Below are 26546 nucleotides of genomic sequence, written 5' to 3' on the forward strand. Positions count from 1 at the left end.
GGGAGGGAGATACTACATGTGTAGTATCTCAGGTTTAGCCACTGCCAAAATATAAATTAAGCCCTGACCTTCCCAGCAGCTTCACTTCTCGCCGCTCTGGCAAAATGGAGGCCCGACTCCAGAGGTAAGTCCCTTTTTATGAGCGAAAACTCACCTTTCCCAGCAGCCCTCACTTCACTCCACCTTCTCTCCTCACCGCTCTGGCAAAGAAATGGAGAAAGGTGACCAGTGGTGTTCCACAAGGGTCAGTGTTGGGGCCACTGTTGTTTGTGATATATATAAATGATCGAGAAGAGGGCACTGTTGGTATGATCAGTAAGTTTGCAGATGACACAAAGATTGGTGGAGTAGCATAAAGCATAAGGGCCTGTCAGAGAATACAGGAGGATATAGATAGACTGGGGATTGGGCAGAAAAGTGGCAGATGGATTTCAATCCAGACAAATGTGAGGTGATGCATTTAGGCAAGTCTAATTCTAGAGCGAATTATACAATGAATGGAAGAGCCTTGGGAAAAGTTGATGGGCGGAGAGATCTGGGAGTGCAGGTCCATTGTACCCTGAAGGTTGCTGCACAGGTAGATAGAGTGGTTAAGAAGGCATATAGTATGCCTGCCTTCATTGGACAGGGTATTGAGTATAAGAGCTGGCAAGTCATGTTAAAATTGTATAAGACATTAGTTCGGCCGCATTTAGAATACTGTGTACAGTTCTGGTCGCCACATTACTAAAAGGATGTGGACACTTTGGAGAGAGTGCAGAGAAAGTTTACGAGGATGTTGCTTGGTATGGAAGATGCTAGCTATGAAGAGAGGTTGAGTAGGTTAGGTTTATTTTCATTAGAAAAAAGGAAATTGAGGGGGGACCTGATTGAGGTTTTCAAAATCATGAAGGGTATGTTCAGGATGGATAAAGACAAGCTTTTTCCCCAGGGTGAAGGATTCAATAACGAGGGGTCATGCTTTCAAGGTTAGAGGTGGATAGTTTAAGGGGGATACACACAGCAAGTACTTCACACAGAGGGTGGTGGGCATTTGGAACGTGTTGCCAGTGGAGGTGGTAGAGGCAGGCATGGTAGATTCATTTAAGATGCATCTGGACAGATGCATGAGTAGGTGGGGAGCAGAGGGATACAAATGCTTGGGAGTTGACTGAAAGGTTTAGACAGTACATTTGGATTGGCTCAGACTTGGAGGGCCGAAGGGCCTGTTCCTGGGCTGTACATTTTCTTTGTTCTTTGTTCTTTATCGGGTTGCACGGTGAGGTGCTCTTCGGTGGGGCGGTGTGGACTTGATGAGCCGAATGGCCTACTCCCACAGCGTAGGGATTCTATAATTTGAGGGCATACCTGCAATAAGATTTCTCTGGTCAATATGCAGATTAAGATTCCCTATGACAACTGTAGTGCCCTTTTTACATGCTCCATAATTTCCTGACTTATAATTTGTTATACAGGTTGGAATTGTTCAGGGCCAATAGAAAACTCCCATTTGTGAATTTTTTCCCTTGCTTTTCCTTATTTTCACCAAAACCACATCACAACTCTATTCCACTTTTCTCACTACACACCATCACACCGATATTTTCTTTTAATAAGACAGCTAGGTCACCTCTTCTTCACTTATTCTTCAGGAACATTGAATACCCTTCAATATGGTGTTCCAATTCCTGGTCACCCTGCACCCTGCAACCGACTGAAGAACATGATGATGAGACTTTGCAACCCTTTTACTTGAATATAGAGTCAAAAGATTTTGGATAATAATACAATAGAGAGAGAGATTGGGCATTCCGGAGGGAAATTCTGCAAGTATCAAGAGTACAGAAGGAAACTTGGCTGAGAGTCCAAACATTCATCACTCTATTGGAATGATTGACACTCTTATTGAGCTGTAGTACAACACAGCTTTCTTTCAGAAAGTAGAAAATAAATTAATGATCTTTTTGTAATTTTATTTACACATTTGGTTCTATATAATTTATATTCGGAGAATGGGCATGGGGGATGCATGATGGATGGAAGGGAGTCACAGATTAGTACACAGGCATCAAGGACTATTAGGTGTGTTTGAAGGGCACAGCCTTGCATGGAGTAACACGAGGAGAATATTTTGAACTTACATTTTGAAAGATGCCCTCATTTACCAAACCTCCTGCTGCCTTGAAGCATGATGCAGTAAAGATTGGTCATACTCTTGAAAATTGTGAATGGCTTGGGCATGTAAAGGAGCCAGCTGAGCCAGTGGACTGAAGAAGCCTGCCCTCTCATAAGGCACTCTATAAAACTGGAAAACTCAGGGAATGGTCAGTATTCCGAAAATAGAGGCACACCCATCATTTTAAATGGCTCCAAGTCATCCTGCGGCTTGACCAACATCCATTGTTCAACCTATTCATTTATATTTATGCTTAGGGTCCTGCTTAATAACAATTTTACGGGTTACTGCACTGGAAAATAGTTCAAGGAGACTTTAATCTTTCTTCATTAATCACAAAGTTGCAAAATGATTTGCTTTTGGAACAAGTTTAAGTCAAACTTGTTGGGGATAATCTGCTATCGGGGTACCTACACTGGGGCTAGGGAGGGGAGCACCATTATTAAAGCAGACACTGTCAGGTACCAGCTAAAACACAGCCATGTAAAGTAAACGCAGCCACTGCAGGCCACATTCCTTGGGGATTAGAACATGTCCGTCAGTTTCAGATCATCCTGTTACAATCTCATTGCTAATAAAGGAAACCGGTAACTATCGGATAGTGTAAATCGCACCGATACTACACTTGATTGATAAAGTACTTGCTAATGCCTCCGCTGACGTCAAACTCATTCGGGTCCTGTGTTAAATGATAATACCTGTATATTCAACTATGGAGAACTATTGTGAACACCCAGACAGCCAGACGCATGGCAATGAGGAAACCCTTCCAAACAATAAACTTTTAAATTACAAGATCGTAAACTGCTGAACCCAGGATATCTGCCCATTGCTCAGCACAGCAGGAGCTGGACAGGTATCTCGGGGCAGCCAATAGAGACACTAATCCCTTCACAGACAGGTGAACCGACCAATGAGAGAACCGAACGAGGGAAAACTGACCGGGAACTTGAGGAAGCGCGAAGTATAACTGCACCAGATCCGAAGAGAAAGACAGAACGCCTTCTCCAACGAATTGCATGCGTTTGAATTCGTTGTATAGTTTGCCAGTCTTGATTCTGTAATAAACGGTGTTTTTGCTCCAAACTCTAGCCGGTTTGATCTCTCCTTCCAAAGAACACGTGGAGACGAGACCCTACGGTTCCGTCCCAACAGATGGTGAGCCTGAATGTGGGAAGGGAAAGAGACGACCGCAAGTTGGCCACGTTGGCGGACCAGAGGGCAGACAAACTTTCGGCCGAACTTTCAAAAGGTGAGGAAGCGCCTGTTAAAGCAAAGACTTCCAGTAGGTAAATTTTTTAGTTAGTCAGTCTTTGTCTGCTCCCTGATCCTCACCAACACAAACAGTACTTTTAAATCAGTTTGGCAGCAACGTTGCAGAGTCCATACTGGTAAGCTATTTTCTCACTTCTTCACTAATACCTGCCTGTTTTCGCGGTACTGAAGTGACTAATTGATCCGTGGCTAGCCTTAAGTTAATGCGTGAATTTTGGATCCTGGGCGAGGTTTTTGAGTTGAGTTAATGCGTGGATTTCGGATCCTGGACGCAGTTTTTGAGTTGAGTTAATACGTGAATTTTGGATCCTGGACGCGGTTTCTGAGTTTTTAAAGTGTGTTTTTCCCAGAGGTAACAAGTGATTCCGGCAGCCCAATTTTCAGAGGTGACAAGGGACTCTGACGGCCAATTTTCAGAGGTGACAAGGTGCTCTGACGGACAATTTTCGGAGGTAGCAAGGTGCCCTGATAGACTGTCTTCAGAGGTAACGAAGGCTCTGACACGCGAGACGTCCAGTACTGCAGTAATTTTCTTCTGAATGGGGGATTTTGTCGGGCCCGACGTGCTAGTGGGGAGAAAACTCTGGGTCTGAGTTAACGTACAGCGTGGCTTACGGAGCCTGGTCGCTTTTCGAAAATAATTAATACAGCGCTGACCGCACTTGACTGATTGGATCCTTTCTCTTTTTAATAAGCACTTTAACTCTGACAACTATCGATAGACACACTCGCTGCTAGCATCCTAAGGGGGACAGAGGGCGGATCTCATCTCCTGGATAGGGTTTACCTGCACAGGCGTCTGCCTTAGACTGGTTGTTAAGAGCAGAGATCTGCCACGCGAAGGTCAGGCTTTTGAAAAACGCACTGTTTTTAAAGCGGTACCCACCAGGTGAGATCCGTCATGGGGGACTTGAACTTTGGACCACCAAAACTGACCCAATTTCGACCATTACGCCCCGGAGTGCCCTGGTGGCACCTCACGGTTGGCACAGACGCAACTTGGCATGCCCATTTATTACTGGACAGTGTAGCAGTGCACAGGACAGCACTGGATCAAGTGTTTAACCAAGCGCCCGCCCAGAAAGACCTGATATTGACGAGACTAACAGAGACCTTCACAGATACGGCGCTAATGACCAAGATTTTAAACAGTCTCCTACTCTCGCCGCAATATTCAGTGCGGCAAACAATAGAAACCGGTACTAGGCTACGATTTCACACAGATTGTCAGTTTCTGCGAGGATGTAATGCCTCGAAACATGTCACTTAAACTGGGGACAGGGGACTGCGACAGGCTGAGACGAGAGTACGGACACACCGACAGTATGCGTGGGTTGGCATGTATGTGGATGAAAACCAGTGTGGGGCCGGCCCAGTGAGAGAGGGAGTGAGTGAGTGAGTGCAGTGATTTTTAACAGACGTGGCGAACGGAGGTGTCGCAGCAAATGTTTCATCCCAGGTCTCGGTGTACAGTGGACCGGCGCCGACAGCCTGAGTGACGGAGAGGGACCGTGGGAAGCCGCCCAGCAGCCGAAAGCAGTTTTACTGCTGTCGGAGTACGTGAGTGTTGTTCTCTACACTTAGCGGTTTGGGATTGACCACTTAATGGTCTGGGATTTTTCTCCATAGTCTCGTCTTGATTGTTAGGATTAAATACCACTTGTTCCCCCACTATAATTTTTAATTACTCTTATACTTGGAAAAGAATACCTGGATGTAGGGAGGGGGCGCAGGAAGGGATGGTGGAGCTTTTTATTTCAATAACACTACGGTTGTGGAATCCTAAGACGGTAAATCCCGGGGTGTCCCGTGCTCACCCTAGTTTTGGCGGGTCACCCTTCTCTGGGCGGGTCACCTCAGTTCTTGGCGGGCTTTCTTGCTTTTGGCGCGAAGGCTCAGGTTGGGCAGGGCCAGCTGACTTTTGGCGCGAACGCTCAGTTGGAGCGGTACCCGTTCGCTTTTGGCGCGAATGCTCACTCTTGGCAGGATTGCACAGTCTAGAAGGGGCTGCTCGCCTGCGGACGTTCCGCGACCCTATTAGCTCAACTACCGCGCCACCACTACACCGATGGGTCTCTCAAGCGTCATTGCCCTACTCCATGGGATTACTCGATGAACAGGTCCTCTTCAGTTACTGGGATGTCGATATGAATCATGCCTCTAACCACATCTTGTCTGACAGGTTGTACCTTTTACTTTTAACTATAACGTCCCGACCAACAACATGCGCATTGCCGTATCGCCATACTGTGCGTTTTCATTTACAATGTTTTGGATGTCCAGTGTTTGGCCGTCCCACTGCCCAAATATCCCCCAACCCGCTTATTTTTGTCTCTCTCTCTTTTTCCCCCGCTGGTCACAGGCCTCAGGCCTCCAACTAGGATGTGCTACTCAGCACACAGCAGGGTGCTTGGCCCATCTCTCTTCCTCGCGGCCGCTCACTCATCTTTTTGTCCGCCGACATGGGTGTTTACGCCATCCCTTTTCCCCTCGTGTTCACAAAGTGCCAAGAACGAGGGGGGGCCCACCTACTCCTTCTTCCGTCTATGCCCTCCAAATTTTAATGCCCCTTCTCACGCACCCATTTTTATCTTTTCTCCCAAGTCCACAGATTTTCTCTTTCGCTAAAGCATTATGGACGCTCATTTTAAAGCAATTTCCTCCTGCTACTTGATCCCCCCCCTCCTCAAGTTTGCGGCTAGGGAGGGTTGAGCTACTGCTGCCACAGACACTGCCATTTCCAGTCCCTAAAGCGGGTATTGGCAACCATGCGGGGTGAAGATGCCAGCCAGTCTACCTATCTGAGGCTACACTCTCCAATGCTTTGAATATGCAACCTGTAACTGCCAGACACTACCAAACCTTCCCCAGTGGAATCTAGTACAGACTCCTCTTGCCGATTGTGCTGCCCTATCCTACACCCCGCTCTCCATTCCCCACGCCGTGGTCACGCCCCTTCATCGTCTCCTCCCAAACCTACACACTTTATGTTCACCCCCGGATCTGAGGTCGTCTTAGCTTTGTCTTTCACTCAGCCTGCATTGAATTCACCTGGTTCTCACTGAATTGAGGATCCGCTGATCCCTATGCTCCATCTCTTTTTAAGGTTTTAAGCTCCCTGAGGTTTTCTACCAGGACACAGTAACTCATCTTCTGGCCTCATCTCTCCATTACGGCATTTCACTCACTATGCTTCTACTGCTGTGCTCTGCGCCCCATCTTCTTTCCAAAGTCTCATACTCCCTGAGGTTTGCTACCAGGACTTCCCAACCCTCATGCCCTGCCCAAATCCTTCAGTCTCCTCAACTGCGAGTACTCCTCGCCAACTCATCTGTTCATATCTTTTGCGACGCACAGGTTCGCACTGAGAACGGCAGGGTGACCAGGTTCCTCTATGAATCCTCTCCTAGGGGTATCTTTTAAAGGCTGCTACTTCCCCCAAATTCATCAAATCTTCATGTATTTCACGCAGGAAACTGCTACACAGCCAATTTCTGCCCTGATCTGTCTGACCAGCTTTTTGAGATTCTCTCTCTCTCTGTCTCCTTTCCAACACGCCCGCAGCACCTGCGCACACTCCTTTGGCTAGAGCACACGGCCCCTCTCATAAGCAGGTTCTTCATTAGGCCAGGATCGTCCTTGCACCTCTCGTTCTGCGCCTCATTCAGGGCAACAAGCCCTCTCAGGGAATTGGTCCAACTTTGTACCACCGCAAATCTCCCAATTGCCCAGAGTTTTGCTTTGCTCATGAGGCTCCCAGTGAGAACGGCCCTGCTCCATAATCATCATCATCATACCTTGTACCGAGCTGGCTGGAAACACATACGCCACTACACGCACCACTTCTCTCATTGCTCCAGGTCAGCAGAACCTAATATATCTCTAAAATCACTCGATGAGACACGACCTGATGGGGAGGTGCAGTCTGAGCTACGGCCCGACATGGGTCCATTTCACTAATATCCTTACTCTTCGTGTACTTTATTCCGCTCTCTAAACTCTTCATTCAGCCTTATCTTAAGAGATCCACCTTGTTTATCATGGACTCCGCTTCGAGCGGGCAAATAGCCGCCAGGATAAGGTTGTGCCCTTTAGCTGGTGGCTCAACCCTTTTTTGTCTACATCGGTCTTTCTCCATTGTATAGGCGCCTTTCCTGATGTTACCAATACTTTCTGCCTCACAGTCGCGGATCGCTCCAATATCCTACCCAAGTGTCTGGGGGCGACAATCCCGCCCTGCTTGCTAAAGGAGGTTCCCGGCTACCTTGCCGCTTATTCTGCGCGCCCTGTGAGGCTAGGGGCATCTCCTGCGCTTTGTCTTCCCTAACCACACACTGGAATTTCACCTGCTCTATTGTCCTATTACCACAGAGTTGATGGGGATCCTCATCATTTCCACATTAATGACCCTTATCCTAAACGGTCTCCATGGGTGGCTCATCAAACGATTGTCCTACGACAGCCCCACTGGTTGTGCACCCCGAGCACGGGCAGTTCCCCGGGGTACAAATCGATACTACTTGTGCCCCTTACCGTTCATTATCAAAGCGTACCGTTTGCCTTCCCCTATGCAGTCTACTGTGGTCCCCTTCTCACTATTACCAATCCCACTTCCCTCTCGAGGGACTTACTCTATCTTTTCGACACAACTCTTGGCCAAATGTTTTTTACTCTTCAAACATTGCGTTTTTAATACACATAGGCGCCTGTGCTCCTGCAGCTGCGAGCACACATTCCCACCGAGTCATAACTGCCACTCGTACTATCTTGCATTTGTATCAGTGTCCTGACTTTCATCTACCCCGTGTAGTGCTGCTGCTCAAATGGACACGGATTATCCTATTAATTGTCTTCCACAGTCTGCGCACACTTGATTTTAACTTTGTCAGAATATTGCGACTTGACACCTTTTGCGTGACTGCTCCCCGCAATTACCTCACCGACACTGGACCAGTGTCATCATTACGTTTTTTACATTTTTCCTCTGCCTCTTCGTAATTCGACGAACATTAAAACACCTACAGTATAATCTGGCTACCCCTGCCTCGACTGCCTTTTTGTGGCAGCCCGTGCTGGGGAGCCTTTTTCTCTGATTTGAGATCACGAATCCCTCTGACTACCTTTGTGTAAAGTTGTACCCTTTCCCTTACATGAAACCACTCCTTCTACCTCACACAGAGTTCTCTCTATTTTTATGTGACTCCTTTTGGTGGATATTTTTCATTGAAATACTGCCACGTACAGGTCCGCAACTCATAAGAATGGTTAAGGGTTTCAGACTACCTTCATTATTTTCACCATTGTCTTTTTATATCTGCCCCCCCATTCCTCTTGCACAAATGGTTGAGTACACTCTTCCTGGTTGCATTTGACAGTCCACATGAGCACAGACCTTATGTTCAGAAGTACTGACTGGAGAATTTGGGGACTGCCTCCCGTCCATTCCGGTCTCCCACACATGCCACCCCAAAGACCCCATACAACACACTTTATTTCCCATAGTGGGCACGTAGTTCCTGACTGACCCCGCCATATATCACCCTGGTGATGCGGGGACTCCTTTTTACTGCATTCCCACAGCCCCATCTCACTGATTTAAAGGTGCTGAGGTATCATTACTTTCAACTGGACCCCCATCCGTTGAGCTCCACCAGGAGACGCCGCTGCCACCAACTCCAACAACACGACAGCCTGTGTGTGACCTCCTACAAACGGACAGGGACACATCCAATACATGCTGTAATGCGACTTCCGCTCGTGAGCCATGACACCGGGTTTCTTGCTTACGGCTGGTTGCGATAAGGGTGGGCGAGTGGGGACCTCCCAGCTTCTTTTCTCCATTGGTATAAGTACCGCCTTTGCATGAGCTCGCGGTTCGGGCGTAGTAGAGGCTATCTCTCCGGTGCGTGTCAGCTCCCTCAATGGCTTTCTTTCAAATTCGTCTGATCCTGTTATACTCATGACTAACTTTTCATCTTCATGTACGCTAAATGAAGCCTGGTTGTCCAAAGAGCCCCCACTTATTTATTTTGCCCGTTTAAATTGGGGATATGTGAATTGATCCTTCCATAACAGCGGGTGGGTGAGATGTACTGTGTGCCTTGGCAATCGAGACACTGCTGTTCTCGCAAGCGGCCTTTGCGGACTGTCCAGTATTCCTGACTGGCCTCAACCACCCTCGGAGGCCACTGACCATGCTACTGAGCTGCCCATGCCTGTCCTTGGGGTGGTGAAACGGATGTCGGCATCGATTACTCAATGCAGCACGACTGGTTAGCCAATGACAGGTAAGATCCCTCGGGCGAGGGACAACCTAAGACAGGCACAGTCGCGCATTGACATCGGAACGCGTGGCCTCCGTTCGTCTCCATTTGATGTGATTTCTGCCTGCTTGCATCCGTGTCGGACGGTTGGACAGCACTGCTGCTCTCTGGAGCATACTGATCTACGGGACCACCGGGGCACAGTACAGTTTCACACTGGGTTTCAGATCTCTAGCGGGTACCTAACTGCTGGTACCAGGCTGTTCCTACTCCCTTTCCAAACTTACAACGCCTATTTACATTTGCCGGCTTTTTGGACTACAGACTTGCGTTTACTAAATGGCTTACTCATTCTAACGCACTCGCGCACATTTCGCCAGCTCTGAATGACTTATTGCAATGCTTGTCTAATCCTGTGCTTTTCGTTATTTCTGCAGACACTGCCTCAATTACTTCAACCATTAGTTTAGCTTAGCATGCAGCTGTGACTATCTATTGCTTAATTGTGTAGCGGCGCGTTTTTCAGGGCATTTTCGAGGCCAAGGGAGGGAATGTTGGGGATAATCTGCTATCGGGGTACCTACATTGGGGCTAGGGAGGGGAGCACCATTATTAAAGCAGACACTGTCAGGTACCAGCTAAAACACAGCCATGTAAAGTAAACGCAGCCACTGCAGGCCACATTCCTTGGGGATTAGAACATGTCCGTCAGTTTCAGATCATCCTGTTACAATCTCATTGCTAATAAAGGAAACCGGTAACTATCGGATAGTGTAAATCGCACCGATACTACACTTGATTGATAAAGTACTTGCTAATGCCTCCGCTGACGTCAAACTCATTCGGGTCCTGTGTTAAATGGTAATACCTGTATATTCAACTATGGAGAACTATTGTGAACACCCAGACGCATGGCAATGAGGAAACCCTTCCAAACAATAAACTTTTAAATTACAAGATCGTAAACTGCTGAACCCAGGATGTCTACCCATTGTTCAGCACAGTAGGAGCTGGACAGGTATCTCGGGGCAGCCAATAGAGACACTAATCCCTTCACAGACAGGTGAACCGACCAATGAGAGAACCGAACGAGGGAAAACTGACCGGGAACTTGAGGAAGCGCGAAGTATAACTGCACCAGATCCGAAGAGAAAGACAGAACGCCTTCTCCAACGAATTGCATGCGTTTGAATTCGTTGTATAGTTTGCCAGTCTTGATTCTGTAATAAACGGTGTTTTTGCTCCAAACTCTAGCCGGTGTGATCTCTCCTTCCAAAGAACACGTGGAGACGAGACCCTACGGTTCCGTCCCAACAAACTCAAGGTTAACTTATTGCTCCAAACCTTGGTTAAAGTTTGTAAAGAAATTGAATTCTGTGGCTGCTGGGACTATTACTTTTGAAGAAAGAACCAAAAATATTGTCCAGTTCCATGGCATTAACACAATATATCAATCTCTTCTGAGAGAGATAAGGAGGAAGACAGCAAAATAAATTAGCTGACTGCTGAAGTTCTAATTAATAAGGAGAGAAAATCTTCATAAGCAGGGATGCCCTTCTACATTACCTTTGAATTTCCAGCTGAACATTTAGCTATCTACTTAGAGTTGGAAAATTGAGGTTATAGAATTGAAAACAAATTCTTGACCTGGTTAGAACATTGAATGAATAGCATGAGACAGAGAATGGGGATAATAGGCAACAATTTATTATCACATCTTGTGACAAGGACGCCCTGCAAAGTTATTGTTGGAGCATCAACTATGTTTACTATATTTATTGAGTTAGATGGTGGGATAGAAAACCACCTATCCAAGTTGCTCTTAAATGTATGCTTGAGTGACTTGTAATATTAAAGATAAAATGAATAGATGATTCAAGTATTCACAAGTCATTTATTCATACTGCACAATAGTACAGCACAGAAAAAACTTCCAGTTTTGCAACAGGTCAAAAGACAAGGACTTTTCTATAAAAGTTCAACAATTAAAAGGCACAGAATTAAAAGTTACGACAGCACAGGTGCAAAATTGGTTAACAAACAGAATGCAGACAGCAGTGGTCAATTACTTATCACGTAGGATGTTTTGTCAAGATCACTGCTATTTTTTAGTATAAACTTTAACAACCGGTCTTGGGCAGAGAGAATTTAAAGAATTGCAGCTGCTATAAAGCTCAGAACTGCAGTAAATAGTGATGAATAGCAATAGATTTCAGGAGGATATAGACTAGGCCTGTCCACCAGACATGTCTGTGGACCACCATGTGTCCAGCCAAGAGGCCCTACCTGGCCTGTGGAGCCCATGTTCAAATCCCAGGAAAGTGTAAATCAGAAAGGTGCTGCTCCTCCAATCAAAGGCAATTTCTCTTCTGCGTTTGGAGCAAAAGTGGGACAAGACCAGTCTGTGGTTGGAGAAGCAGTACAATGTGTTTTTTCACTGAGCCCAAGACCTGGAACTATAGTAGAGAATCTGTGGAATGAGGACTGGGAGACAGTAGCCTGGGCAGGAGGTGAGAGAAAGAAACGCACGTTGCGCAGAAAGAATTATGCTGCCAACAAATTTAGGATTGTTGATCAGGCTCACAGTGTTGCGTAGATTGGAGTTACATATATTAATAAACAGCACCTTGTGCTTTACAGACAAAAAGAACATTAAAAAGTCACTTTACCCGTTTCAACTCAATTAAAAAAACGATGGTCATTTTGCTGTTTATTTCTCTGGGTAAAGTTTTGACCAGAGTTAACTTGCTTGGTTTAAAATTTAAATAAAGTCTGGGAGTTGCTTAGCAATTATTACTTGGTCAATTCTGCATGGCCTTGCCTCTAGCGGAGTTCACTGGCCAATAAATCAGCACTCTCTCTTCAAATTGCATAGAAGTTGGTTTTCCTCTTGAATTGTTATTCTTGCAAAATTTCCTGATAATTGCAAGTAGTAAAGCTTTCTTGAGCAATACTCAAGTTCTGACTGACCAAACCCTTTGCTTGCCCTTGGTCCCATCCCCTTCCCTGGGGATCAAGGCTAGATCGTTTCTCTCATTAACTCTCCTCCACCAAAAAGGCAAAAAAAGTTTATTATTTTGTTGTTACGTTATTTTTAAAAAAATCGTAATTTACAAAATTCCAATGTTGCCATCTTGCTGTGGTGGGATTCAATCCCATACTCCAGATCATTACCGTAAGATAATGGCTTACAAAACGAGTGACATTATTACAACAGAATCGCCTCCCATCAGCTTTGCTGTATGGCATTTTAAATGAATTCTTTAGGGCAGCACGGTGGCTCAGTGGTTAGCATTGCAGCATCATAGTGCCAGGGACTCAGGTTCAATTCCATCCTCAGGAGACAGCTGTGTGGAGTTTGCACATTCTGCTCATGTCTGAATGGGTTTTCTCTGGTTTCCTCCCACAATTCAAAGGTGTGCAGGTTAGGTGAATTGGCCATGCTAAAATTGCCCATAGTGCTTAAGGATGTAGGTCGGTGCATTAGTCAGGGGTAAACTAGGGTTGGGGAATGGGTCTGGGTGGGTTACTCTTCAGATGATCAGCATGGATTAATTGGGCCAAAGGACCTGTTTCCACACTGTAGGAATTCTATTCTAAATTATTAATTTATTGTTTTGGATTTGATCCATTCCTTGAAATGTATGTTTATTGTTGTAGAAAACAGAGCTTTTTGAAATTTTCTTATTGGCCCCATCAAGGAGACAAAAATTGACATCTCTTGCTTACAGAAATGTTGGGCAAATCTGGCAGACAGTGAAATGGTTAGACAAGTAGCATTACACAGAAGTTCAAGGTGATAGACTTCAGCAGGAAGAATGGAGGGAAGGTAGTATATCTTGAACGGAGCTGCAATAACAAAAAACCCACGGGAGTGTTTAACTACCGATATTTAACTTGCAGCATGACAAGTTGAGAAGTTTGTTAGCCCTGGGTATATTAGTAGAGGAATAAAATATGAAACAAAGAACTCTTGTGATAGTGGTAGTGCCAATACCTGTGGTCAAGGAAGCCCAGGTTCAAGCCGCACCTGCTCAAGAGGTGTGTAATAACATCTATGAACAGGTTGATTACAAATTATCTAGAGCACAAAAGCAATTTATGTTATACTTGAAAGAAACATCGGCTAGGCTTCACCTGGTGTGCTGCGAGTTCAGTCTAGGTTCTGTGCATTAGGCTGGATGTTAGGGCCTTGGAGAGGATGTAGAAGATTAGGTAAAATGACAGCAGGTTCAAAGTAATTCATACACAGGAGAAGCCAGGATTGTTTTTCTGACAATAGAAAAGGCAATTCCAAAAACAAGCTATCATAGATATAATGGGCAGAATGGCTTCCTTTTGTACAGTATATCCAATGACTCGAAAGGAGAAACATCATCATTTATGTTCCATCAATAAGGATAGAATAACATGTGAAACATAATTATCGAAGGATATAATTTTTGTACTTCGGATTTTATTTCGGTATGTACTGTTTCTGATTAATACAAAAACTGTAAATGAATTATTACAGTTTCAAAAGTGAACATGCATCGGTAGGCACAAAACTAAAGTTTTGCTGAATAGTAAATTCATTCAGGCCATGAGAAGTTCTGAGAAAGTATGAGTCACAAAATCATGACCACAGACATGATGCACATTCTTGAAATACACTGGCATCAAATTCCAAAAAGATCATTCCTCTTCTCTCAAATCCTGAACTTGAGCATCTTGAATAAAAAAGCAATTGATTTAAACATACATGAAGGCAAAAGTAAAATGATATTATTTATGCGAGATACATGAAACGTATACGGATGTAACAAAATGTCACAATATGGATGGCATCTCTCTTTATACATACTTGCTCAGAGGTAGAACTTTAGAGTGTTAAGATTCAACACTTGGGTTTAGAAGGAGACAATATTTTGTTCCCTCTATTGCATTTATCCCTAATGTTTTGCATATGTTATATTGTTTATACCTATGTATGTGTCAGATTTGGGCATTTATAAATTGACTGTACAATAACTTTTAACTTAAAATCAATACATGCTAATTAAATATTGCCTCCTTGAATGTTTGACTGATAATGTTTGTTTCATTTTATGTTCTATCAACACAGCAGAAAAATACGAGTATATCAGAATTTAAAACAACTGATAAATGTCAGAATCAAAAATATTCATTTTTAAATTTTGCCTGCAGTTTGAGAAAATGGTAAATTTTTATCACTATGTTAGCAATACATTGATACGCATTACATGTTTGACTTACTAGCATAAAGAACAGCTTCTAGTGCTGCATGCTAATTACAATAAACTCAGGTGTAATTTTGGTGTAGAATGTTTCATTTGACTTAAATATTTCAAGACTACAAATACACATACAAGATAGGATCTAAGCATTTTCAGATATGTTAATTCACAATTTGGCAAATAATATAAGTAGATGCTTAAACTTATTTTGGATTACAGAAGCAGTGTATTGATTTAAAGAAATATTTCCAATACAAATTAAAATAACATTGCTATTTTTAAATAAAAGTCCATTATATCAAATGCAACATGTGTAGTCAAACATCAAAGATTAAAATGATGCATAATCATGAAGCAATGTTTAGAATGAATGTAATTATAATATATAATTTGTCAGATCTGTCACACAATCCATTCCATCAGAATACAATTTTTAAAAATTCAAAGTGTCTATCAACTCAATAACTCAATCAACAGATCATTTACTTGGATAATTTTGTGAACATATTAAACTTTACGATAGTAAACTAAAAATAATTCTCATAAAAGCTTCATTTTAAAATTGTGTCCTCCCCATAACAAATTATGAGCTAACCAATTTTCATTTGGAAATTAAAAGCAAAATGGTGAATCTGATCAAGTTTCTATTCAGAAAAGGAAGTGATCCATCAGTCTTAATTCCAAGAAAAATAACTGACATTGAGAAGTACATTAAGAGTTTTACCCAATTAATTTGGAAAACACGAATCCATAAAGACATAATCTGACATTAAAATAAAACTAAACATCAAGTATCATCAATAACGATAGTATAAAGGATGATATTGCAGGCCTTATTGTAGTAATAAAGATGACAGAATTTTAAGAAATACTGGTAATCTAATCCAGTTTTCCAAATTTCATTAAGTTGCCGCGTTGTGAACTCGGCTAACCTTTGAAGGAAGGTATCAGACTAAGTTAATTATCTTTGGTTAGAACTCATAGGATTCAGGATTGAAAATTCTAAGTGACTGACATATGTCATACAATTGTCTCTTTTGAGTTCCTTTTCAGCGGATGCAGACCAAGAAGTAATTGTTGAGAAGGTGATGCATCTGATGGCTTTGGTGTAAGCAGTATAATTCTTTGATTGGTTCGACGCCACTCATTGTACAATCGACAGTGATAACGGAATGAAACCTAGAGGGGTTAAAATAAATTCAACATAAAGAAAATTCTCTCAGATGCTATAATAAGCCAAACTTGGAACAGTACACCGCTCAGAAAGCTTTTGGGAATAAGAAAAGTTTACTCCTTCATCCAGTTAAGGAATGATTTATGATCAAGGAACAACTCTCATTTATCCAGTAGCTTTAAAATAGAAAAGCATCCTGAAGTACTTCAGTGTATCATAATCAGACAGAAAGTGGAAAAAAAAACACAAAAGGAAAAATATTGGGATAGATCTAAACAGATTAGCTAAAAAGGCAACTACAAAGAAGGAATTTTAGATCTTAAAAGGAGGAGATGGAGTGGAGAAGTTTTAGAGAGTAGTGGTGATGTTGAGCATGAGGATAGAAATTTTAAACTCAAATTGCATTAATTTGCCACTCCTTAAGTGGGAACTGAGGATAACGTACTTCAAGGAATCTTCTACCACAAAACTCTCCCATCTTCATCTGAAGGCTTTCACATTAATGTGACTTTTGTAAATTACCATAATGTTAATAGTCTGATTGCTAATCAGACATTAATTTCTTTTAAACAGTAAAGAATATTTAATTTATGAGGCAGAGATATCAGCAAGCCAACCGACTTCTGATGCATGGTTTGCAGACACAGACCAGGACAACTGCCAGGCAGAGCCACAACACATTAAGAACTCCATGCGCTGCATGTGTACAAAGAAGAACTCACCTAAATGCAAGATACTCTCAACAATGATCAGATATTAAAACGTAAAGATTCTTCTTTGAGGGTTGTGAATCTGTGGAATTCTTTACCATGGAGAGCTGGTGAGGCTGGGTTAACAAGTATAACCAAGCCTAATGACTAAAGGAACCAAGGATTACATTGTATAGGGAAAAGGGAGGAAATTGGAGCTGAGGTTCGTTAGATCAGACATAATCTTATTGAATGGTAGAGCAGACGACATAGGAGAAGAAATAGGCCATCTAGCCAATGTCTTATGGTCTTACCAAACCGAATCTCTCAAAGCTAGAGCTTAGGACATGGCAGCAAGAAGCGTGCTATGTTTCTCATGTTATGAGCAGACTACATACAGACTGAGGCACAGCTAGAATATGGAAAAAGTGCAAAGTATTTCTGTCTGAAACTTGGGGGTTAATTAGTGGTTAGGAGGAACGTAGGGATTATAGTAGTGAGTTGAGAAGAGCGATGTTAGCATAATGATTTTAAACAAAATGTTATGAAACACAAACTGGTTCCTTGTAAACAGTCACTGCAAATGAATGGTGGAAGAAATAGGAGTATATATTGATTCAAGGAAATCCTCCAAAATAAAGCACATTAATTGAGATAACAGCTGTCTCACAGCATTTGCTTCAATACTTTTAGGGATGGGTGTAAAATACTATTGCCTTTACGTTCCAAATACGATGAAATGATTGATGTAAATTATGTTTACAAGAAAACAATAATATGTACTTACTAAAGTCCAAAATAGATAAATAGTGAACAGTGCAGTGGTTAGTGCAATGAGTCCAACTGCTTCTAGTCGGCTGCTGAAGTGTAGATGATCCACGGCACCTCGCAAACACAGCCAGCCAGAAATTGTGGCTAGTGGAGTTATAAACAGGAAGCACACAATATCTCCAAACAAAGTCCGCTTCTCATGTTGTGGGCCTGGATTTCTTAACCACTGAATGGGATGATAGAGGAGAGAGAAGAGAAAAAAAATCAAAACCCTTAATTTTAATTGATTTCAGCAAATCATTTGTTTACTTCCTTTATTCAGCCTTCTAACAGATAACATACAAACTGAAGAAAACAATGATGTATTTGAAATATAAATGCAAAATACTTCCATACTGCACAATGCAATACAGCTCCTTCAATTCACTTAAAGCTACTAGAAACCTTAACAAATATTAATTCATTAGTTCAAGCTTCCTTTCATGAAAGCCTTCATATTTATGTGTGGATCCACAATCTCAATCCCACTCTAAATGGAGCTACATAATTTATGGGCTCAATTCCATGCAAGCAGATTAACTGCATTTTGATCCTTCATGTATAGATGTCAAATAAACCTGAAATTTTGCAGGTGCTGGAAATCTAAAACAAATACAGAATTCTGCAGTAAATCAGCAAGTCTGGCAACATCTGTGGAGAGATTAACAGACATAAGATTTCAAGTCCAGTATGAACCTTCATCAGAACGTCTTCAAAACTCTAGTTCAGAGTCAAGGAATACCATCTCAGAGTAAATGCAGGTGTGCAGGTCGGATAGGAGAAGGATTTCTTCAGAAGGTGATGAAAGTTTAGGATTCTTCTGCCCCAGATGTCTGTGGAGGCTCAAGTCAATGACAATTTTCAAGATTGAGATCAATAGATTTTTATAAATTAAAAACATCAGCAATATTGCAGAAAGATATTCAAGTAAAAGCTTAACAATGATCTCACTGAATGGTGGAGCAGACTACAAGGACTAAATAGCCAACTACAATTCCTTTTTTTCATGTTCTAGGAGCATGACAACTGTATCTGCTCGGTGCTACCAGTGAGCAGAATGAAGGATTCTGGGTAACCTAAGAGGGAGGAGGGGGAAAAATTGTGGCAGTAAGAGCTGCTCCCTTTTTGACATATTTTAGGTGCTAGAGGAGATTTTCTCAAATTCCAGGAGCAGCAATTACTGTTTTATATACTGTCGCATTGTTTTGGAACTTTGGGGGACAAAAGATCAAAACAATGGCACTTTGAAAAAGGAGAAGACAGACAAAGGCAGTGACCACAAGGTCAGAGAAAGAAACTGTGAATCTGCACCGTTACTGCCTTTGCAGTTTGCTTTCAAGTATCTCTGGACATTGGAGTGCATTTAGGAAAAATGGACAAGCAGTGAAATTCACAACTCACCTTGGAGGAACCTGTGTTTGACAGCTCACAGCACAGGAACAGATTAGTGCAAAGTTTTTAAGTGTAGCCTTGCTGTAAATCTACAGCAGCTAGCACAATGGGTTCTTTCTTCATTATATGTTTTATTGAAAACTGTCTCTAGATTAATACTTATAACAAATTTTAAAAATATAAGTCTAGACTGGAGCAGTATCTTTTTAGGACAACGAGAAAGTGCTATTTTCTGGGTTTGTAGATTGTGAAGGAGCAAAGATGGCCTTTGGTAGAGTAATGTGTTAATCCTGTCAATCATAGAAGTTTAGGGAAAGTTGCCATTTTACTGATGATTATGTCTGCAGCAAGTGTCGTTGGTTGCGAATCCTAACAAATCACGTGGATGAGTTGGAGCAGCAGTGAGAGGCAATGAAGAATTTACAGGAGATAGGGGGTGTGATGGATGGAAGCTATAGGAAGGGAGATAAAGACACAGATACAGTCAGACAGATGGGTTAACTCCAGGAAAGGTAAGAGGGGTGAGTGAGGAGCGCAGGAGTCTCCTGTGGATATCCCCATTTCAAACAAGTATGCTGTCTTGGCAAATATAGGGTTGATGGACTCTTGGGGGAAATGTAGCATGAACAGCCAAGTTTTTGGTACCGAGAATGGCTGTATTGTAACTAGGGGTATGTCGGGTTCCAAACAGTCAATAGTGATAGTGGTTTCTCTAGTCGGAGACACAGTCAAACATTTCTGTGGCCAGCAGCGAAACACCAGAATGGGGTGTTGCCTCCGTGATGCCAGAATAAAGGGATCTCAAAGAGAGTGCAAAATGTTCTCAAATGGGAGAGGATCCAAAGGAGGTTGTTGTACACATTGGAACCAAACGACATAGGAAAGGAACAGGATGAGATTCTGAAGGGAGAATGTAGAAAGTTCGGCATAAATTTTAAAAAAGGAGGTCCTTGAGGGTAGTACTATCTGGATTACTCCTGGTGCTACGAGCTAGGAGGATAGAGCAGATGAATGCATGGCTGAGTTGGTGCAAGGGATAAGGGTTCACATTTTTGAATCATTGGAATCTCTTTTGGGGTAGAAGTGACATGCACAAGAAAGATGGGATTACACCTGAATTGGAAAGGGACTAATATAACCGCAGAGAGATTTGCTAGAGTTGCTCAGGAGGATTTAAATGAGTAAGGTAGGGGCTAGGACTGTGTGGGTAAAAAATGAGGTCTGCAGATGCTGGAGATCACAGTTGAAAATGTGTTGCTGGTTAAAGCACAGCAGGTCAGGCAGCATCCAAGGAATAGGAAATTCGACGTTTCGGGCATAAGCCCTTCATCAGGGAGATAGTGAGGAAAGAGATCAATCTGAGACTCTGAAAGTTGGGAAAGGGAGCGAGTCAAATAGTCAGGGCAGGCAGGAACAAAACAGAGAACAAGATAGGAGAGACAAATTAAACTGCATTTATTTCAAGGAGAAAGTGAGGACTGCAGATGCTGGAGATCAGAGCTGAAAATGTGTTGCTGGAAAAGCGCAGCAGGTCAGGCAGCATCCAAGAGCAGGAGAATCGACGTTTCCAGCATGAGCCCTTTCTGATACTCCTGCTCCTTGGATGCTGCCTAACCTGCTGCGCTTTTCCAGCAACACATTTTCAGCTCTGCATTTATTTCAATGCAAGAAGCCTAACAAGAAAGGCAAATGAACTCAGGACATAGGAACATGGGACTGGGATATCATAGCAATTACAGAGATGTGGCTCAGGGATGGACAGGACTGGCAGCTTAATGTTCCAGGATAAAAACGTTTTTGGAAGAATAGAAAGGGGGGCAAGAGAAGAGGGGGAGTGGCGTTTTTGATAAGGGATAGCATTATGGTTATTCTTATGGAGGATATTACTGGGAATACATCCAGAGAAGTTATTTGGGCGGAACTGAGAAATAGGAAAAGGGATGATCACCTTATTGGGATTGTATTACAAACACCCCCAGTAGTCAGCAGGAAGTTGAAAAACAGACTTTTAAGGAGATCAGAGTTATCTGTAAGAGTGATAGGATGGTTATGGAAGGGGATTTTAAATTTCCAGACATAGACAGGGATTGCCATAATGTTAAGGGTTTAGATGGAGAGGCATTTGCTAAGTGTGTACAGGAAAATATTGATTCAGTGTGTGGATGTACCTACTAGAGAAGGTGTAAAACGTGACCTACTCTTGGGAAATTAGGCAGGCCAGGTGATTGAGGTGTTAGTGGGGGAGCACTTTGGGGCCAGTGACCATAATTCTATTGGTTTTAAAATAGTGATGGAAAAGGATAAACTGGATCTAAAAAGTTGAAGTTCTAAATTGAAAGGAGGCCAATTTTGACAGTATTAGGCAAGATATTTCAAAAGTTGATTGGGGGCAGATGTTCGCAGGTAAAGGGACAATTGGAAAATGGGAAGTCTTCAGAAATGAGATGACGAGCGTCTACAGACAGTATATTCCTATTACACTGAAAGGAAAGGCTGATAGGTGTAGGGAATGCTGGATGACTATAGAAATTGAGGGTTTGGTTTAGACAAAGAAGGAAGCATATGTCAGGTATAGACAGGATAGATTGAGTGAACCCTGAGAAGAGTATAAGGCAGTAGGAGTATACTTAAGAGGGAAATCAGGAGAACAAAAAGGGACATGAACTAGCTTTGACAAATAGAATTAAGGAGAATCCAAAAGGTTTTTACAAATATATACATGTGGAACCACAGGAAATTTGGGAAATACTAAATGAGTAATTTACATCAGTGTTTACTGTGGAGATGGACATGGAAGACAGAATGTGGGCAAATAGTTGGTGACATTTAGGTAAGTGTCCATATTACAGAGGTGGTGGTCTGGATGGCTCCAAATGCATAAAAGTGGATAAGTCCCCAGTTCCTGATGAGGTGTACCTTAGAACTATGTGGGAAGCTAGGAAAGTGATTGCTGGGCCCTTTGCTGAGATACTTGATAGTCACAGGTGAGGTGCAAGACGACTGGGGATTGGCTAACGTGGTGCCACTATTCAGAAAAGTGGAAAGGAAAGGCCAGGGAACTATGGACTGATGGGCCTGACATCGATGGTGGGCAAGTTGTTGGAGGAGCAGAAGAGTTGATGTTTCAAACATAAGCTCTTCATCAGGAAAGTGGAGGATAAATGGGAGGGGGTGGGGCTAGGGAGAAGGTTGCTAGGAATGTGATAGGTGGATGAAGGTGGGGGTGGAAGTGATATGTTGGAGAGGAGGGTGGGGCAGACAGGTGGGAAAGAAGATGGACAGGGAGGACAGTTCAAGAGGGCAGTGTTGAGTTGGAAGGTTAGATGGAGGGGGGGGGGAAATGGGAAAACTGATGAAATCCATTCATTGGCTTTGGGACCCTCCAACCACACGAGATCAATGTGGACATGAGCAATAGGGAAAGGCTGAATAGGCTGGGGCTGCTTTCCCTGGAGTGTCGGAGGCTGAGAGGTGACTGTATAGAGATTTAAAAAATCATGACAGTCATAGATTGGGTACATAGACAAGGTCCTTTTCCTGAGGTGGGGGTGTCCAGAACTAGAGGGCATAGGTTTAGGGTGAGAGGGGAAAGATATAAAAAAAAAGAGACCTAAAGGGCAACTTTTCACACAGAGGGTGGTGTGTGTATGGAATGAGCTGCCAGAGGAAGTGTTGGAGGATAGTACTATTACAGCATTTAAAAGATATCTGGATGGGTATATGAATAGGAAAAGTTTAGAGGGATTTGGGCCAAGTGCTAGCAAATGGGACTAGATTGGGTTGGGATATTTGATTGGCATGGACGGGTTGGAGCAAAGGGTCTCTTTTCGTGTTGTACATCTGTATGATTCTATAACTGCGAGCCTCCAATTGATCAACAGCTCAATGAAACACCACAGCCTCCTGAAGATGAACTGAAGGCATGCTACATGCTAATTAAAAGGCGGTTGACATAAAAAGTTACGTAGGAGGTGTTGCCTCAGCCGAATTGGGCTCATCTCTGACATTTACTTTGGGGTGCTGGAAGGCCACCCTGGTTAATTCCAAACTTAGGCCACATAAAGTTGTGCATTCGGAAATTGTGATTCCAGAGACATCTGCAAGCCTTTTGTACTTTTACAAAAATGTCAAATATTGTACTGCTCTCATCTATCATTTGTCAAGAGGAATTATTACTTATAGCACTTTGATCAGCTGTTGAGCTAAAACCAGACATTTTGAAAGTCAAGTGGCAACACTTTATTTATTTACAACAGCCATTACTCCTTGTTTGCCTCATTTTTAAAAAATCGCTTAACCTCCCAACCTTTTCCTCTTTGTTCGATTTGATACATTCCATTTTTCAAGAGCATAAAGCGCATCTCGTTTCTAGCTGCTTCCAGTCTCAAACAGGAACACTGGACTCAAAATGTTAATTGCTTTTCTCTGTACAGATGCTGCCAGTCCTGAGTTTTTTTTTCACGGCCCCCAGTTTTTATCATCCCCATTCCTAAACGGAAATATTCCTCCACATGGAGGGGGCAAGATGAGGTGATGAGAAGTGGAAAGAATTGGCCACTGAACCTGCTCATCCTCACATTTCAACGATACTTCAAGTTAATTTCCAATGCTTTCTCACAGCACTCGCCACCTCTGTAGTTCTGTCATGATTTTTCAAATGGAAATTGACTGTTTTTCTTCTTCATGTGTATATATTTCTGCTTCTCAACAATCTTCCTTATCTGTGCTCTTTCCCTCTGAGACAGTTCTAGTTTCTTTCCTCTGTCCCAGAATATTTTCTTCACCTGTCAACAGCTTACTATTTTTCGCTTTCTGAATCTGAGACTTTCTCAGTCTGTTCATGTATCCTGCAGTTTGGACTGCCATTCCAAAAGCTATCCATATGCTACAAATTGACATTCCTCTTGGCTCATCGAAATATCAATGAATGATGCAAAATTCTCTGGTAGCTGGAATTTCATGTTTTGCCTGAAGCAATAGTTTCAACTTAATTATTCTACCAAAATTCAGTCAAACTTGAATTTAGATATTAAACCTCCTCCTTTACTCCCAGAAAAAAAATCTTATCATTCATGCCACACAAGTGCCAGGCAATAGCAAATGCCAACAAAACAAATGTAGCCATCTCATTTAGTATTTAATGGCATTACTGTCACTGACTCACATGGACAACCTGTGGGTCACCACTGACCACACAATGAACTGGACCAGTATTGTGGATACAAGAGGATTCCACTGCCACCATTCACTCAGCCAACAAGTTCTATTCTAGCTTTCAGAGAGAGAGAGCAGATGTACTTGTACCAGCTCCCCAAAGGTCACGGTAGCTTTGTTTGACCAATTGCAGTTATACTTTCCGCTATTCTGAAATAAATCTTTTTGTTATTGAATAATAGTGCTTCTTGGGGAAAAGATTGTGGCATGTATCCTCTAATGCAATCACTAGAGAGATCCAGGACAAAGCAAAGACAAAAGAGAATTGATGGCAGCAAGCTGCATTAACCAACCCTTACTCAATATCACAAATCAATAAATGCAGTAGATACAACAAGTTACCATGACTGGTCACTTTGGGAAAATGGTTGTAGTGGTGCAGTTCAGACTAGTAGACACAGAAGAAAAGACGAACATTCAAACAATGTGTTTGCCATTTTACCAGAACTATCATCTTAAGATGACACAGACATTTAGGTCAGTCAGCAGCTGAAATATGATTTTCAACAGAGTGATAACAACAGCCCGTGAAGGCGGAGAAAACATCCATTTTATCCGGTAAACGGGAAAATCCTATGAGAAACAGTGTATATGTTGATTACTGCTTTTCAAATCGATTTAAAAGAGATTTATGAAAATTAAGGAGTTTAAGAAGAAAAATATTTCATTTTCCATCTCATGTCGCCCTTACAAACTAGGTCTGCACCCATGTTCCTTACACCACTACAGTGATAGGAACATCTTTTGAATTTCCAAGTGGAAATGGAAACTTGAAAAGCCTGGTTTGTCCTACATTATTGGATTAGTTAACAGCAAGTATGCACCTTGTGTTCTTACATTGTGGTGTATCTCCTCGAGCATATGTAACAGAACATTTTACACTTCAGTGAAGAAATTTAGGAATTAGCAACAACATTGAAATCAATAAGGAGCTGTTGAGAGGAGTGACAAAGTGTTTGACGAAAGAGTTGAGTTCTAATGTGGGTCATAAAGGAGAAAAAGAGATATGGAGACAAAAAGATTCAGGGACTGGAGTTTGTTGGACCAATGCAAAGTTCTCAGTTGTTGGACTGATGATGATTACAAAGATAGGGAATAGGCCATGAAGATTTAAGCAAGAGGACGAGAATTAAAAGAGATCCAGGAATCAGTTAGGTCAGGGAGCAGGGAATGATGGTTGAAGATGAATTGGTGAAGGATACGATGTACACCACAGAGTTTTGGAGGAATTAAAAAGAATGAAGGTTCCAAAGATGACATTGGGATTGTAGTTTATAGGTGCCAATAGGCATGGGTAAATGTTTGACAGAAAATACATGACAATTTGGCAAAATCCATGACTTAAATCTTGGAATCTCCATGACTATGAACTAGCTAGATGGGAGAGAAAGGCTGATACCAAGCTAACTCATGGTATTTAAAAACTTTGCTCTTGGATAAACCATCATCTGATCCCCAAAGTTGAGCCTATAGATCCAGCCAAAGCATCAATTAGTTACTCATAAGGCAGACTTTGAAGTAGATGTTAAACTCATCAGAAATCATGTTATTGCCTCAGACTTTGCTACTGTTGATGGCCCAGTCTCAATGTTGTAGAGAAATTTTCATGCCTCAGTACAGTGTACCCTGGATACCACTATTGATCCAGAAAGCTCTGGTCATGATTGGAAGCAAAATGTTATTAGACTAAATTTAACCACTACCAAGCCATTGCCCTTCCTGCCTAGCACCAGGCACAGAATCCTGGGTGAGCTATAGGCACCACATTCTTCTTTTCTACGTCTATTTGTGAAATAAGGATGTGACTGGCAAGGCCAGCTTTTGTTGCCCATTCTTAAATTGCTTTTGAACGGAGTGGCTTACTGGGCCATTTCAGAAAACAATTTAAAGGCAATCATAATGCTGTGGGTCTGGAGTCACATGTGGGCCAGGCCAGGAAAGGGTGGTGGCTTTCCTTCTTTAAAAGGCCATTTGTGAGCCAGAAGAGTTTAAGATTTCACAGCCACCTCCATGGGAATGAGCTTTTAATTCCAGATTTATTCATTCATTGAGTTTAAAGTATTGTTTGATCGTACAGAGTTTAAATGTTGTTCAAAGGAGACAGGCAGCTTGAAGCTTTTAATTTTGCACTCATCAGAACCAGGACATAAGAAGCAGACCTGAACAAAGGGACACCATTTTAGAAAGCATGAGGAAAGGGCTGATTGATTGGGCCATCACTGGCATGGAGATGCAATAAAGGCAGTTACCCATCTATCCGAATTCTCAGACTAGGCAGGTAAATTCTGCTTGGTCCCAGGTTTCCATGGGGTTACCGCAGCGACTGGCTATCAACAG

At 42.5% G+C, this 26546-nt stretch overlaps 1 protein-coding gene across 3 annotated transcripts in view; it reads right to left on the reverse strand.

The window, feature by feature from the left end:
- Positions 1-15153: 15153 nt before the first annotated feature.
- The window catches only part of LOC132828017 (E3 ubiquitin-protein ligase MARCHF3), a 120655-nt gene continuing 109262 nt past the window's right edge, over positions 15154-26546 (reverse strand). For 2 of the 3 annotated variants that reach the window (XM_060844915.1, XM_060844925.1), the window contains exons 4-5: positions 17581-17790; positions 15154-16109 (exon numbers count right to left, since the gene is read on the reverse strand). In XM_060844915.1, coding sequence (XP_060700898.1) covers positions 15951-16109; positions 17581-17790 — 369 coding nt within the window. In that variant the 3' untranslated portion in view covers positions 15154-15950. The remainder of the gene's footprint in view (positions 16110-17580; positions 17791-26546) is intronic. The other variant, XM_060844907.1, reaches the window with a different exon arrangement.

Source organism: Hemiscyllium ocellatum, chromosome 2 (genome assembly GCF_020745735.1).
Source record: "Hemiscyllium ocellatum isolate sHemOce1 chromosome 2, sHemOce1.pat.X.cur, whole genome shotgun sequence".
Taxonomy (NCBI): Eukaryota; Metazoa; Chordata; class Chondrichthyes; order Orectolobiformes; family Hemiscylliidae; genus Hemiscyllium; species Hemiscyllium ocellatum.